This window comes from Orbicella franksi, chromosome 6, assembly GCF_964199315.1.
Source record: "Orbicella franksi chromosome 6, jaOrbFran1.1, whole genome shotgun sequence".
In the NCBI taxonomy this organism is placed as follows: Eukaryota; Metazoa; Cnidaria; class Anthozoa; order Scleractinia; family Merulinidae; genus Orbicella; species Orbicella franksi.
This window is the reverse complement of record NC_138150.1, coordinates 16,512,057-16,524,623: the sequence shown is the minus strand read 5'-3', so window position 1 is coordinate 16,524,623 and position 12,567 is coordinate 16,512,057. Positions and strand designations below refer to the sequence as shown.

The following is a 12,567-nucleotide window of genomic DNA, read 5'->3' as shown; positions in this document are numbered from 1 at the left end:
GCTTCTTTTGTATAACTACTTAAAGTCTACAAGTTTACATATCATAAAGTGATTGGCTAAAGTAATCTACACTATTGGCCAGTTTTAAAAAGTCCTCACAAAATCTTATGGAAATCTAATTTTTGAGCTAATTTTATTGCTATTTAAAAGCTAGTAGACTATAATTATTAAGATAAAGAGTAATTTCATGCATCTTCTTATGGAATTCAAAATTTTAAAATCTTCCTTTCAGTCAGTCACTGCCGACTCTTAAGCCACAAATGTCATAAGTGGAATTGGTAATAAAATCTTAGATTTTTGACTTTTGCCTGTAGTGTACTGCCAAATAAATATACTGCATTTGACTGAACCAAGACAATTGTCTTGTAAAAACACCATCTCTATCTCTTCCAACCATCAAATGGCTGTTTTCTAACAGTGATCAACAGGTTCTTATTTTCAACTAAACTAGTCCAAGAAGAAGATGTTGTGGAATTGTGTGATACCCAGTCTTTTCACTTCCTCTGCAAGATAAAATGAAACAGAAAGCCAAAATTACCAAAAGACAAATATCCCAATCTACTATCCTATAGGGTAAAAGAAAACAAAACCCTTTGCCTCTAAGATGCTGAGTTTCCTTGCATCTAAAAGATCTGAGTGCCTTAAAAGGAAAACTCCACTTAAACTTGTAAATTAAAGCTAAAGACCTAAACCATCTCTTATTAGGTGATCATGACTGGTAACAGAAAGTGAAATTAATGTATCTAATGTGAAACCACTTACCATCAATCTCTATAAGGTTTGCATTCTTTTGGTTCAAGATCACAAATAGTTCTCGCTGATCAGATTTTCTTCCAACAATCCAGCAGTCTGACATGGTCTTCACAAATGTTTCTCCATCTTCCTGAAAGCTTCAGATGTAAAAAGAAAAACTTGGTCAAACCAGAAACAATTACTCCATACATGAGGTCAGGAGGCCTGATAGCTAGGCAAATATGCAATTTTTTCGGTAGAACACTTTCCTTTTGCAGTGCTTTTGTTGACTGGTTCAGTAACATATAAAATAAGCACTGATGGTGCATTGTAGGGCAAAAGTTGTTTTCTGCTACAGAAACTTGGATTTATCCCTGGGCTACAACTTTGCAAGGGGTTTCCCATGTTAGGGGGGAAAATGAGCTAATAAGCAGTAAGAAATACCAGTAGCTGTGCAGAAAAGAGCTGGTAAGAAACAACTTTGATGCTGATGAGAGACGCTAACATTTTAGAAACTTCTTCACTGGCTTTTTCATGTATCACGAGTCATAATAAATATTGAAACTTTAACTAGATATGGCTCACAATAGTTTCAGAGTGGCACTTGCTTCCAGGGTCAAATCTCAAGATCAGGTTTAACGCACCCTCAGTGGGAATTTCTATGCAAGAATTTTTTCTTGGTGAGAATTTAGTTCTTGCTGGGAATACTAGCAAGATTTTGCTTCCCAGCAGGATTCTCACCAGGATGCTGGAGGAGAGTTTTTTCTTGGCAGGATCCCAACGAGCACAGATTTCTTGCCGGGATTCTTGCCAAGATACGTGGCAGGAATTTTTCTCGGGAAAGTTCCTGCTGGGAAAATGGGCCACCTCAGTGGGATCCCAGTACCTATTTTACAAGGGTGACCTGCAATGTTCTAACAGGAATTCCACAAGTTTAGTGACGTAAAGTTGGTAGGGGACCTCATATCAGAGTAGGTTTGTGCCGGTAGGAAGGAGCAGGGGTTGCCGGGGGGGGGGGGGGGGGGCTTTAAGTAGGATTTTGAGGTAGCTCCTTTCTCCCTTTGACTCTTTTAAACTGCAATTTCTCACCTTGCAAAGTCTGCACTTATGTCGCCCATCAGCCTCATGATTTCAGGTGCAATACAGGGCAGCGAGGATTTTCTGGAGTGAACAGATGACTTCTGTGCTAGGTTCATATGGTTGAAGTACAGATAACGATACTGTTGGTCTGAACTGCAGATTATCAAGGCAACATCAGAAAGTTAATGTACATCAGGATTAATTTATTTTTTAACTTACAGTCGTATGACCTAAAATAGTTTAATATTCAGTAAACTGTAGAGGATGTGAGATCTTAATGTTTATCATAATGATGTTCTTGAGCACTGCACTAATAAATTGCTTTTAAAACATGATAAATTAAATGTAACTAATAGACTGATGAATTTCTGTTAAACAATTTCATAATGAGTCAGTTTCCTATCCTGAGGAAAAATCTAATATCAATGCATTTATAAATTTATTAATATTAAGTTTTTTCCTCATTATAGTGAACTAACCCAATAAACTAGGTGAATTTATCTTCATCTACCATTATCTGTTACTTTTTCTTATGTAATGTTTGTTTAAATTAAAATAAATTTCTACTGGGTGCTTTGCATCATAAATGAAACATTTGATAAGGTTAACTTAATATATCAAAGGCAAATGTCAGCACAAAATGTTAAAAAATACCTTTGCTGCTTCTTTGCACTTTGTTCGCCAATAACATTAGCCAGTGTTGTTAGTTGAGGACCAATAAAGTTGTCAATCTTTTTATAGAAGTCTAGGGTTGGGTAAGGACCTTAAAACAGAACACACAAAAATGTAAATACATAAAATGTCAATAAATTAATTGAACCAAAATTGGGGTACTATAGATAGATTTACATGTGACTTACCAGATATCATTAAACATATTGTGGCTTCTAATGCCTGGGTCAGGGAAAGCAAAAACAGAAATAAACATTAAATACATGTAAGTATAGCACTAAGAAGATGTGATACCCTCCAAACCATTTAACATAAGTGTTTATTAAACGTTACATTAGGGCTGTGCTCTAGAAGCACCCAGGTGCCACAGGTGACTAACTTTTGCCTTTGGGCAACTAGAAAAACTCACTTTTTTCATATAAGGTTAGGTGCTGAGCACCCAGGATTTCATGGTTAGGAACCTTCGGGCTCCTTGTAATTTTTCTTAGACCAGAACCTTGGTTATAATCATGCTTGAGTGCAGTGCACTTCAAAGTAACATAATGTTGACAGCATCCTGCTGACTGACACATCACACCATTAATAATTTATTGGTCAATTCAGAGTATGGCATTTTGGCAGCCAAAATGCTTGGAAAGGTACCTGATTGAAAGTATAAAATTGTACCCCACCCTTGATTGGCCATACCTTGTATACAACTAACACTAGCTCCTCCTGCTCAGTGTCTGTGTTGACAAACATTTTTGGTGGAGTTTGTGGTGTCGGTACATCACCAAGTTCAGTCGGACCAGTTATAAATCTATAAAGAAAACAAAACTCGGTATTTAAAATTTCTGTTAATACACAGAACCTCATACACTGATTAGTAGGTGGAACTTGTTGAGAATAAGATGGCTGAAGAGCTCACACACTCAACCAGCTTCCTTAATAATTCCCTCCCAGTCAAACTCATGATCTCTTGTGAGTAAAGTGGTATATCAGCAGACCTAGTGTAATGGTTGATACAGCCTGTTCCAGGCATCAGTTAGATGGGAAGCTGTGCAAAAATGGCAGAGAAAAAAGGGGTATAAATGTAGAACTTTCCTGAACACTCTCCTCACTTTCCACTGTTTTTGCAGTGCTCTGCACTAACCAAGCCACTGGAACAGGCTGAGGTAGATAGGGTAAAGCAATGCTGCAACAATCCTCCTTGTTACTGTCTACCGGCAGGTATACATTATGAAATTGTACCAACTGTTTTTTAACTGTTTTAGTATGGTATATAGTATCGTATAGTGGTAGTGTAAGTAGCTGTGGTAATGTATTGTAGGTGGTGTAAGTAACTTACTGTACCGGTACTGTAAGTAGTGTAAGTAGCAGTATTGTATTGTAAGAAGCGTTTGTGAGTATTTAGAAATTGTTAAGTGTGTGTGAAAATGGATTATAAAAAACTGTTTTTTTAACCAAGTTTCTCTCAGCTTAAGTTAAGAATAAAGAATAATTAAAAGTCGGCATTCAAGGCTAGAAGTCCTTAGTTAGGAATAAAAAGTTAAATTCTCTCTTCCTGGCCTGGGTTGTCCGAAAGGTGGATAAAGCTATCTACCGGATAAATCACTATCTAGCGTACAGCGTGGTTTGTTCTGTTAGCACTTATCCATTGGACAGCGATTTATCTGGTGGATAACGTTATCCAGTCTTTGAACAGGCGAGGCCAGGTCTGTAAAGGAGTGGTTGATCAGTACCTTCCATGATGTGACTTGGGCGGAACAACAACATAACCTTGAGATCTTGGATTTTCCATACTCTGTGAAAACAGTTTGCCAGTATGTTTATTAACCCTTTACTTCATGGATGTCCTTCAGTAAAAATGTGTATGTTACAGTTGATATTAGATTTCAACTACTGTGGAAATAGACCTTATTTTTTGAACCTCCAAGGGAAACGAGAATATTTTTGAAAAATAACAGGGTAGTTCAAGAAATTGGGGGATAAAATTACAGTGTTCAACTGACAGGCAGGAAAAGACTTTTTGTCAAGTTATCAGAAAGTTTAAAAAATTGAGGGTTCGAGAAATTGGGATTCCATTGTACTGTATGTGATTTGTTTCTTCTGGTTAATTAACGAGAAGAAAATGAACCACTTAATGATATAGTTGAAATCAAAACTAAACTGAGATAAAACACTTAGTACACTAGGTAGATCTATCAATTGCTGTTGTTATGAAAGCCACACATGACTGTAAACTTAATTGATCCAATGAAAATGTTGGTTCAACAAGATACACCTTCTTCCGAGATGAAAAGTACCAAAATGAAGTGAAACAGACAGAAAATATTCTCCAGCCTACCTGGAGATCTATTGAAGGAAACAAACTTGTCACCAAGTATTTATACAATGTGCGCATATCTTCTTGTTCAAGACCACTCCTGTATAATCAAATATAATCAATTAGTTATTAATAGTTAATAGTTCAGAGGTTATCTGACTAAATTAGGGAATGAAAATGGGAATTTCAAGAGGTACAGTTTCACCCAGTGGTGGATCTAGGGGAAAGGCCCCCTCCCCCCCCTCCTTATTTTGCGTAAAAAAAGAAAAAATCACAGAAGAAAGAAAAGCCTGCAGGGCAAGCAAAAAAAAATGGTCCCCCTCCCCCCTCCTTAACTCAAGGTCTGGATCTGCGAGTGTCACTTATCTTCTCTTTACCATGTGACATAAAGGCCTCTGCCAAGAGTACAATTCATGTATGACTGTTTGTTAAATACATGTATGCTACTTACCAGACAAGTTTTTCAGAATAGAGAAAGGCAGTATATCTTATTTGGCTGAAAATCAAATAAAATATTGTCACTTGGATGTTAGCGAGGGAACGATCAGTTAAGTTAAGAAAAAGAAAGCATTCTTCATAATCCTCTCAAGTTATAGAAACATGAGTTAATGTTTAAGAGGACAAACAATGCTGTGAGAACACAAGCTGCAGGGGAGTGTTCAGTGATTGCAGACAGGAGCAGGAACAACAAAAAGTACCTGCTAGGTGTTTGGATAGGCTCATTCAATAAAGCACGAGGAAGCATAAGTCCATGTTGTCAATGTATTCTCAGGCTAGTAACAAGTCTTACAGTTTGCACATAAGTTGTACATGAATCGAGACGAAAATAACATGAGACAACAACTTGAACCACGAATGTAAACAAAACTGTGCATGGGTAGGTTTACAAATTATATGCCAATTAAGTATGTTAATTCAAGCCTGTCTGATGCTAAGTCACCGTCACTCATGTAAAAGAAAATTGCAAAGAGATAAAGGTTTTTAATATATTTTTTTTATTCCAACCCCAGAAAAGGAAAGTTGTAAAAGAGAGAGTCAGGTTTACCTGAATGAATGTTCAATCACATTTATGAATGACTGAATCCTAAGAAATGTGTTTTTGTCCAAAGGCAAAAAATTTATTCCTAAGAAAAAAAAATAATTGTTTGAAAATCTAGTCCATGATCACTCAAATATATATTACTTATTGTAGCATAAAAATAAAATTATGTTATTTTTTGCATGTTGTATGATATGATAGGTGCATAATACATGCAGAGAGCTATCAAGGTGTTTGAATAAGGCAATGGCATTTATTTAATAATTTTTTGGAGATCAGATTGTAAACAAGAATAGCTAAGGCAGGCAATAATTTTTAACCAAATCCTCTTCAAGAAATATCTTGAGAATTTACCTGTTAAACTCACCTGAAAACACATCCAGAAGATCAAACTTAGAAAAATTTAGAGTCTGTAAATACTGTACAGAAAAATCAAATATTCAGAAAAAGTGTTAAAACATGAAATAAAATAGCATTAATTATTGGTAAGCATGATTGTACAGTTGTAATATTTTTACACAAAAAGGACCTTTCAAAATATTTTTCATTATGCAGAGAGTGGCTTGGATGGCAAACTGCAATCTGTGAGTCGATGTTGAAGCCCCGTCCACACTACGCCACAGAAATTTGAAAACCCAGCTTTATTTCTATGGTCAGGCCTACTGTCCATACTAATGTCAGGAAAACGGAGCTTTTCAAAAATGCTCTTCAAACCAGAGGAATTTGAAAATGCTAGCTTTTCGTTTTAGTGTGAACAGAAAACGTTTTGAAAACAGGGCTTTTCAAAAACAATGGCATCAAGATAATCGTGTGATTTTCCTGTCCAAGATTTCCTCAAACACAAATCTAAAATGACCCGTGATTGTTGCGTTTTAAAATTTATCCTGCATAGTGTGGATGGAAAACATTAGTTTCTTGATCAATGCATTTTCAGAGTGAAAATGCCATTTTCAAATTTCTCTGGCAAAGTGTAGATTGGACCTCAGAAAACATGATTTAGCAAATCATGATCTAATGTATGATTGTAATGTATGACTATGGATATAAACCAGATGTAAAATGAACAGCAGATTTTATCCATTGCAACTAATTGGCCCATTCATATAATTTTCAAAAATACAATGTAGCCTCTCCCCACATGACAATAAACCATTGTTTAATTTAGAACAAGCTTGCATATTAATTATTGGCTCTTTACGCAAACAGGAAACACTTACAGATGTATAGAAATGTTCCACTCTCTTACACAGGGCTTCAAGGTTGAATGTCTTCAAAATGTATTCAAACGTTCCGTTGAAAAGCTTAAAAAATTATAAAACAAAATTAATATAATCAATATGTTAATTGTTCTATAATATTCAGTATATCTATTCCGCGTTTGATGGCTGATATCTGCCAGGACTTAATTCTGGTATCTGTAGCATAAAGGTACTGGGATTATTCCTTCACAATTCCCATATGGGATGTTAATCCATCACAGTCCCTCTCCCGAGGTAGCTTTGTCCAAGTTATTCAAAATTCTATATGTCTGGATAAGGAGACAATTGAGAGTGGAGAGACTCACACCCAGATTTGTGATCCTGATTCCAATAAACAGTCTAATTAGGCAAGTGTTAATTTTAGATATTTTAATACAGTGGAACCCCATCTGGACTTTCAGCCAGCCCGGTAAAATGGCCACCTCGTTATTACGGTCACCTTATTCTGGCCCGAAGAAAAGCTGAGGCAGTCAATTTCTTAATTAAAAAAGAACCCCTTTAATACAGCCACCCCATTAATACAGCCAGATTCTTGTGGCTCATTGGTGACTGGATTAACAGGGAAAATCCAGCGTAGTTAAATTGTTAATAGAACTAGAATACGAAACCATCTAATAAAAACAAATTTGGTACCTTGAACATTTTGTATGCTTGCTTCAAGACTGCATCAAGAACAGAATCCTGTTTACAAAATAATATTATACTCAAATGATGGCAACTTCAGTTAGCAATAATTATTGAAAACAGAGCAAAGAGAACAGAATGACAGCTGTTGAGGTAGGGATCAAGGCATCATTAATACCAACCAAAACATCTTCATCATGGTATTCAATGATCATCTTGCCATCCTTCGCGGTCTTCTCACTAAAAGGAATGCTGATGGTCTGTGGAGCAGCAAGATAAACACATAAATTAACATTTATAGTAAGCTTAACCCATGGAGAACAATTTTATCGCATCTCAGAGGGCTAAACTTTAACTCAATCTGCAAGACCCCTTCACAGAATCTTGCGGCGGTGATTGCCACTTTAGGCATAAAATAATATGATTACCGGTATCAGTTGAGTAAGGCACGATGGAGCTTTGGTGACGAAGTTTTGGACTTAAAATTTTTGGTGTTGCCACAGGCAACTTTCCTTGTTTCCAATGGTAACAATATCATCGCCTGCAATTTTGCGTGCTTTGCTGCCAATAATGTCAAAGGTTGACAAGTTGCCACTGGAAACGGAACCAGGTGCCCTTGACAACAACACAAGTTGAATGTTAAGAAGATCTGGTCACCAAACTGTTGTCGCACCTTACTCAACTGAGAATCGTAGCATATTATGATATTAAATCCCCATTAGATTCTTCTACTTGTCACATTCATTGACAGACTAGAAAGGCCGGAGTACATAGTCCATAACAAGTTACTGTCCAGTCAGTAAAAGTAAAAAAACATTGTATCAAGTGGACATTTCCATACTCTCAACTACATACATTCACATGATGCAACAATTGTAGAACAGACTGACTGTTAAAACCAAGGCTACAGCCTTCTTTTTAATGCCATTTAACAGCAAATTAATAAAAGCCATTATAATTGACTTACCATGATCATCCAGAATTCTGGTTCTGCTTCAAAAAAGACTTGCCTTGTTTTTTGAGTATGAAGAGAGTTACAGGGCTTGTCTGGTGAGAATGTCCTGCACAAAAAACAAAATGAAATAATAATATTGTAAAAATAGCATTAATGGGAGTCAGTGCATTGGATGAATATTTAAGTCTTTCTAATTACATTTCTTAAATGGTCTCAAACAAAACTGACGCAGTAACACTTGTTGAAAGGGTGGACAATGCTTTTCTCCAAAATCAGCCATATATTATGTCCACTGGATCTGATTTACTTAGTGAATAGTATTATCTATTAGTACTTTTGAACATCTAAGATAGATAGGAAAAGAAATTCAATCTTACTGTGTAAACTTTACCAATGCCTCACACAGTCCAATATTCTTGATTTTCCTGTCTAGGTCTTCACCAGTTGGGATATAAAGAACAATCTTTTCTTTTTCCTGTTGTAAATGAAAAAGTCTGCTTTGGGCCAAGTGATCCATACTGCCCAAGCCTATCCTGGTTTCTGAGGCATTAAGATCTAGTGGTAGATACCCTATTCTATCCCTGGATGGCATGCTAATCCATCGCAGGGTTTTACATCTCCCAGCATTAAATGAATTTGCTGATTACCATTTATAAAACTGGATGGAGAGAAGCACTGTGAGAGTAAAGAGTCATCCCTAAGAACACCAAGTTATGACTCCAACCAGACCTCAAAACTGAACCCCTAAATCTGGAGTCCAGCACGTTAACTATGAGACCATATCCTGCACTGCATTTTTTGTAGATTACACCAACGGTATTTAATAAGCATTTAAAACATGTGACGTAAAGGCAAAATTCAGGGTTCATACTCTCTTTTGAACTAAGAATCCAAAGGCTTTCCAAGGACATTCCAATTTTTCAAGGACTCCATCCACCTTAGTTTGTAGTTCTTCCACTATGTGGACAATTTTTTCGTCAAACATTTGGCAGATTGCTCCTTTTCCTTCAAATTTCTACATTTTGCAAGGACCCAACAAACGTTTCAACTTTGATTTTCAAATTCAAAAACTTTCAAGGTGTATGCAAATCCTGGTGTATATAGTCGTAGTCTTTGAAATATACTTGTGTGTGCAAGCAGACAACCTACTTTGGGGTAGAATTGTGAAAGTCCTGGAATATCTTTAGAATGGAATACATGGTACGTAACTCCCATTACATAATATCAGGAATACATAATACATACTCAACAATCCCACTTCTGACACCATGTAAAGAGAGGGACGCACACACTTCTGAGTGTAGGTTGAATTGCGTTTTTACTCTAATCACGAGACCCTAGATATATCGGTATCTCACAATCATTTAAGTGTCAATCAAATCCATCGGAAGCGGCGTATATTGTAACAATAAAAAGGATGGGGTACTCGTTGAACCCTTCAGGGGTTAAAAAAGCCATATCAGTACCTCTTAAGGTATCAGTAAGGGGAAAATTTGCAATTTTGCATAATTTTACTTTTTTAAGCGGTTGGATAAATCTTAAAGTAATCTTTAAGATAAAAAAAAACTCCACGAAAAAATCTTATATCTGCCGCTAGTTATTGCGCGAGAAAGATTGTTTTGCATATTAATTACTTAATTGAGAGTTGACAAGTTCTGTCAAAGGAATTAATTATCGAGGCAAGAAGTCACATGACATCAAGATCATGCTGAGTTGACATGCAATTCGCGTGCCATAATCAGTGGCGGATGTCTTCGAAGACAGAGCGATCTTGCTCGTTTTCATCGGCTAAAGGAAGGCCAAAGAAGGCGAAAAACACTTTCAACAAAGAGTGGGCCGCTAAATTAGCGGAAAGCGGCAAAGGGTTCGTTTTACAATCAAGAAAAATTGCTAGATGAACGCGACAACGATCACGATCACGAAGCCAGCGAGAAAGCCGAAATGAGCACAAGCCGCACTAAAATACTGTTGCAAGAAACTGTTGAAGCAGAGGAGATTGACGAAGAGAAGTGGACGAAATTGAAAGGCAGATCGATTGTACAAAATTAGAATCAGCAGTGCAATATTTTTTTTTCTTACCCAGCTATTGTCATTTCTTCCAGTATCTTTGCCTTTGCATCAACATCAGTCGATATAGTCCCGTTTACGACGTCCTCTCCAGCATTTCCCTTTGTGCGCTTGCATTTTCTCGGGAACCTTCTACGGGCCTTCGGCATGTTAACAGTGACATGGTCATAATTTTGAAGATTAGTCAACCGATACGTAAAATTTCGAACGCTAATATAGTAAATCAAAAGATAATTTCACGTTTACTAACTTTGGAATTCTGACTTCACACATGAAAAAGCGGTTTATTCACTGGTGAATAATTTACCGTGCGCCGTCGCAGAAATTTGTACCTGTTCCATGTTAACTGTCACAGTCCTATTGTTATACAGAAAGTTGATTCCTCTGCGGTGTCTCCCTTGGTGTGATAATCTCATAACACTTGGATGCCGCCAAATTTTATTTTTTCTCTGTTTCTCGAAAGTAAAAAATAGGCGAGTTGTATGTGCATTTTGAGTTCCAGGTCGGCAGCCCCTGGACCAAATTGGCTGAAATTCAGAGAGAATGTTGTCAGAATGATCGCCGACAAAACTGTGTCTGCGAATTCTGATTACTCTTTTCATTAAAAAGTTATGCCTTTTTTTCGCGGGCAGTCCTATTTTTTAACCTTTTCTAACTTTATCCTCTAGTAAAATAATAACAAATGCATGTGCCAAAAATCTGAGACACGGTTTTTGAGGTCAATGTGTGAAGAAACGGATGCCATGTTAATCGTTTTCTCCGACCTAAATTTAGCAGGTGTATACCTTGATTTATGGGTTCATGAAGCTTTGTAAATATATTTGCATTTTCGAAACACGGTAAATTTTTACCATTTTAAACAGGTCAGGTCATAATCTGTAGTTATTAAGCTTCCAGTAAATATACGGTTTATATGGGTTTTTGTTAAAGCCACGAATGCTAGAGCGGACCGTGCGCGGATGGTCAAATGGGTTATACTGATACCTTAAGGTGAACAGTCTTAAAAGGTACACAGCGGGAGCTTTTTTGTACCTTTTAGGGTGTTGACCTGAGAAAAATATCACAGGAGATTGATCCACTGATGAAGTAGTTGCAGCCTCGAAACATATGTATGTTTACGTACTTTTCGCGCAATAATGAATATTTACTACGTTTCTTTATCTACATGTAACAGGAGATTTATTGTTGTTTTAGAATTGGTACCTCTAAGGGTTGAAAAAAAATTCAAGCCATGCCAAAACTTTCCAATGAGCACCCTGCCCTTTTTATATGGAAGTCTTCCCCAGGATGTAACTAAGGAAACTGGCACGTTTTGTGCCAAAAAAGAAGGGGGGTATCCATATGAGACTTTTCAAGCCTCGTATCGATATCGTTGAATTGTGGACAATAAAATAAGAACTGGAATGTGCATCGATATATACTAATGGTCAATTTGTACCAGGACTTAAGCTTACTGTATATATGATTTAAATTCGCCAGTGAGCTACTATTCAGCACGGTGTATAAGTGGAAACCAACAAAATGAAATAATCTTTTTGAGATTGTTTCTTGAATGAAATGAGATGGTTGAGGCCTCCAGGTCAATTTTGGTACGCTTGGGCTTCTAATACCGATATTAAAGGCTGCCAGGTTTTGCAGCCATAACAAAGCATAGTCTTCTAAAATCATATCACATACCATCCCTTCCTTTGGACCAAAAGTAGAATTGTAAATAAAGAAATTGACAAGACCGGGAGATGTTTTCATGGCTGCCATCTTGATTTTTATGACAGTTTTTGCGTAACACATGACGTATATTTTGCCGAGTGAGAAATTCCGCTGACAAATTCCGTTT

General features: G+C 36.8%; 1 protein-coding gene across 2 annotated transcripts; it reads right to left on the bottom strand.

The window, feature by feature from the left end:
• Positions 1-84: 84 nt before the first annotated feature.
• Positions 85-12,556, bottom strand: LOC145491019 (vacuolar fusion protein CCZ1 homolog). Of its 2 annotated transcripts, XM_081470151.1 has the most exons (17): positions 12,411-12,556; positions 9,044-9,141; positions 8,679-8,772; positions 7,894-7,971; positions 7,721-7,768; positions 7,046-7,129; positions 6,196-6,247; positions 5,835-5,913; positions 5,241-5,285; positions 4,811-4,889; positions 4,206-4,267; positions 3,172-3,283; positions 2,673-2,706; positions 2,467-2,575; positions 1,822-1,965; positions 763-890; positions 85-503 (listed from the first exon to the last, which is right to left on the bottom strand). In XM_081470151.1, the coding sequence occupies exons 1-17, from the start codon at positions 12,519-12,521 to the stop codon at positions 448-450; spliced, it is 1,413 nt and encodes a 470-aa protein (XP_081326277.1). In that variant the 5' UTR covers positions 12,522-12,556; the 3' UTR covers positions 85-447. The 2 variants fall into 2 exon arrangements, with proteins under 2 accessions (XP_081326277.1, XP_081326276.1); XM_081470150.1 differs by lacking the exon at positions 12,411-12,556 and having other exon boundaries at positions 9,044-10,391.
• Positions 12,557-12,567: the final 11 nt, after the last annotated feature.

What these genes read in the sequence shown, in the direction of transcription:
- LOC145491019 (XM_081470150.1), bottom strand. Translation starts at nt 9,258, where the DNA reads ATGCCATCCAGGGATAGAATAGGGTATCTACCACTAGATCTTAATGCC. An exon ending in ACCATGATGAAGATGTTTTG is followed by an intron (nt 7,769 to 7,893) that starts GTTGGTATTAAT and finishes TTTTGTAAACAG; the next exon opens with GATTCTGTTCTTGATGCAGT. An exon ending in TGGAACATTTCTATACATCT is followed by an intron (nt 6,248 to 7,045) that starts GTAAGTGTTTCC and finishes TTTTCTGTACAG; the next exon opens with TATTTACAGACTCTAAATTT.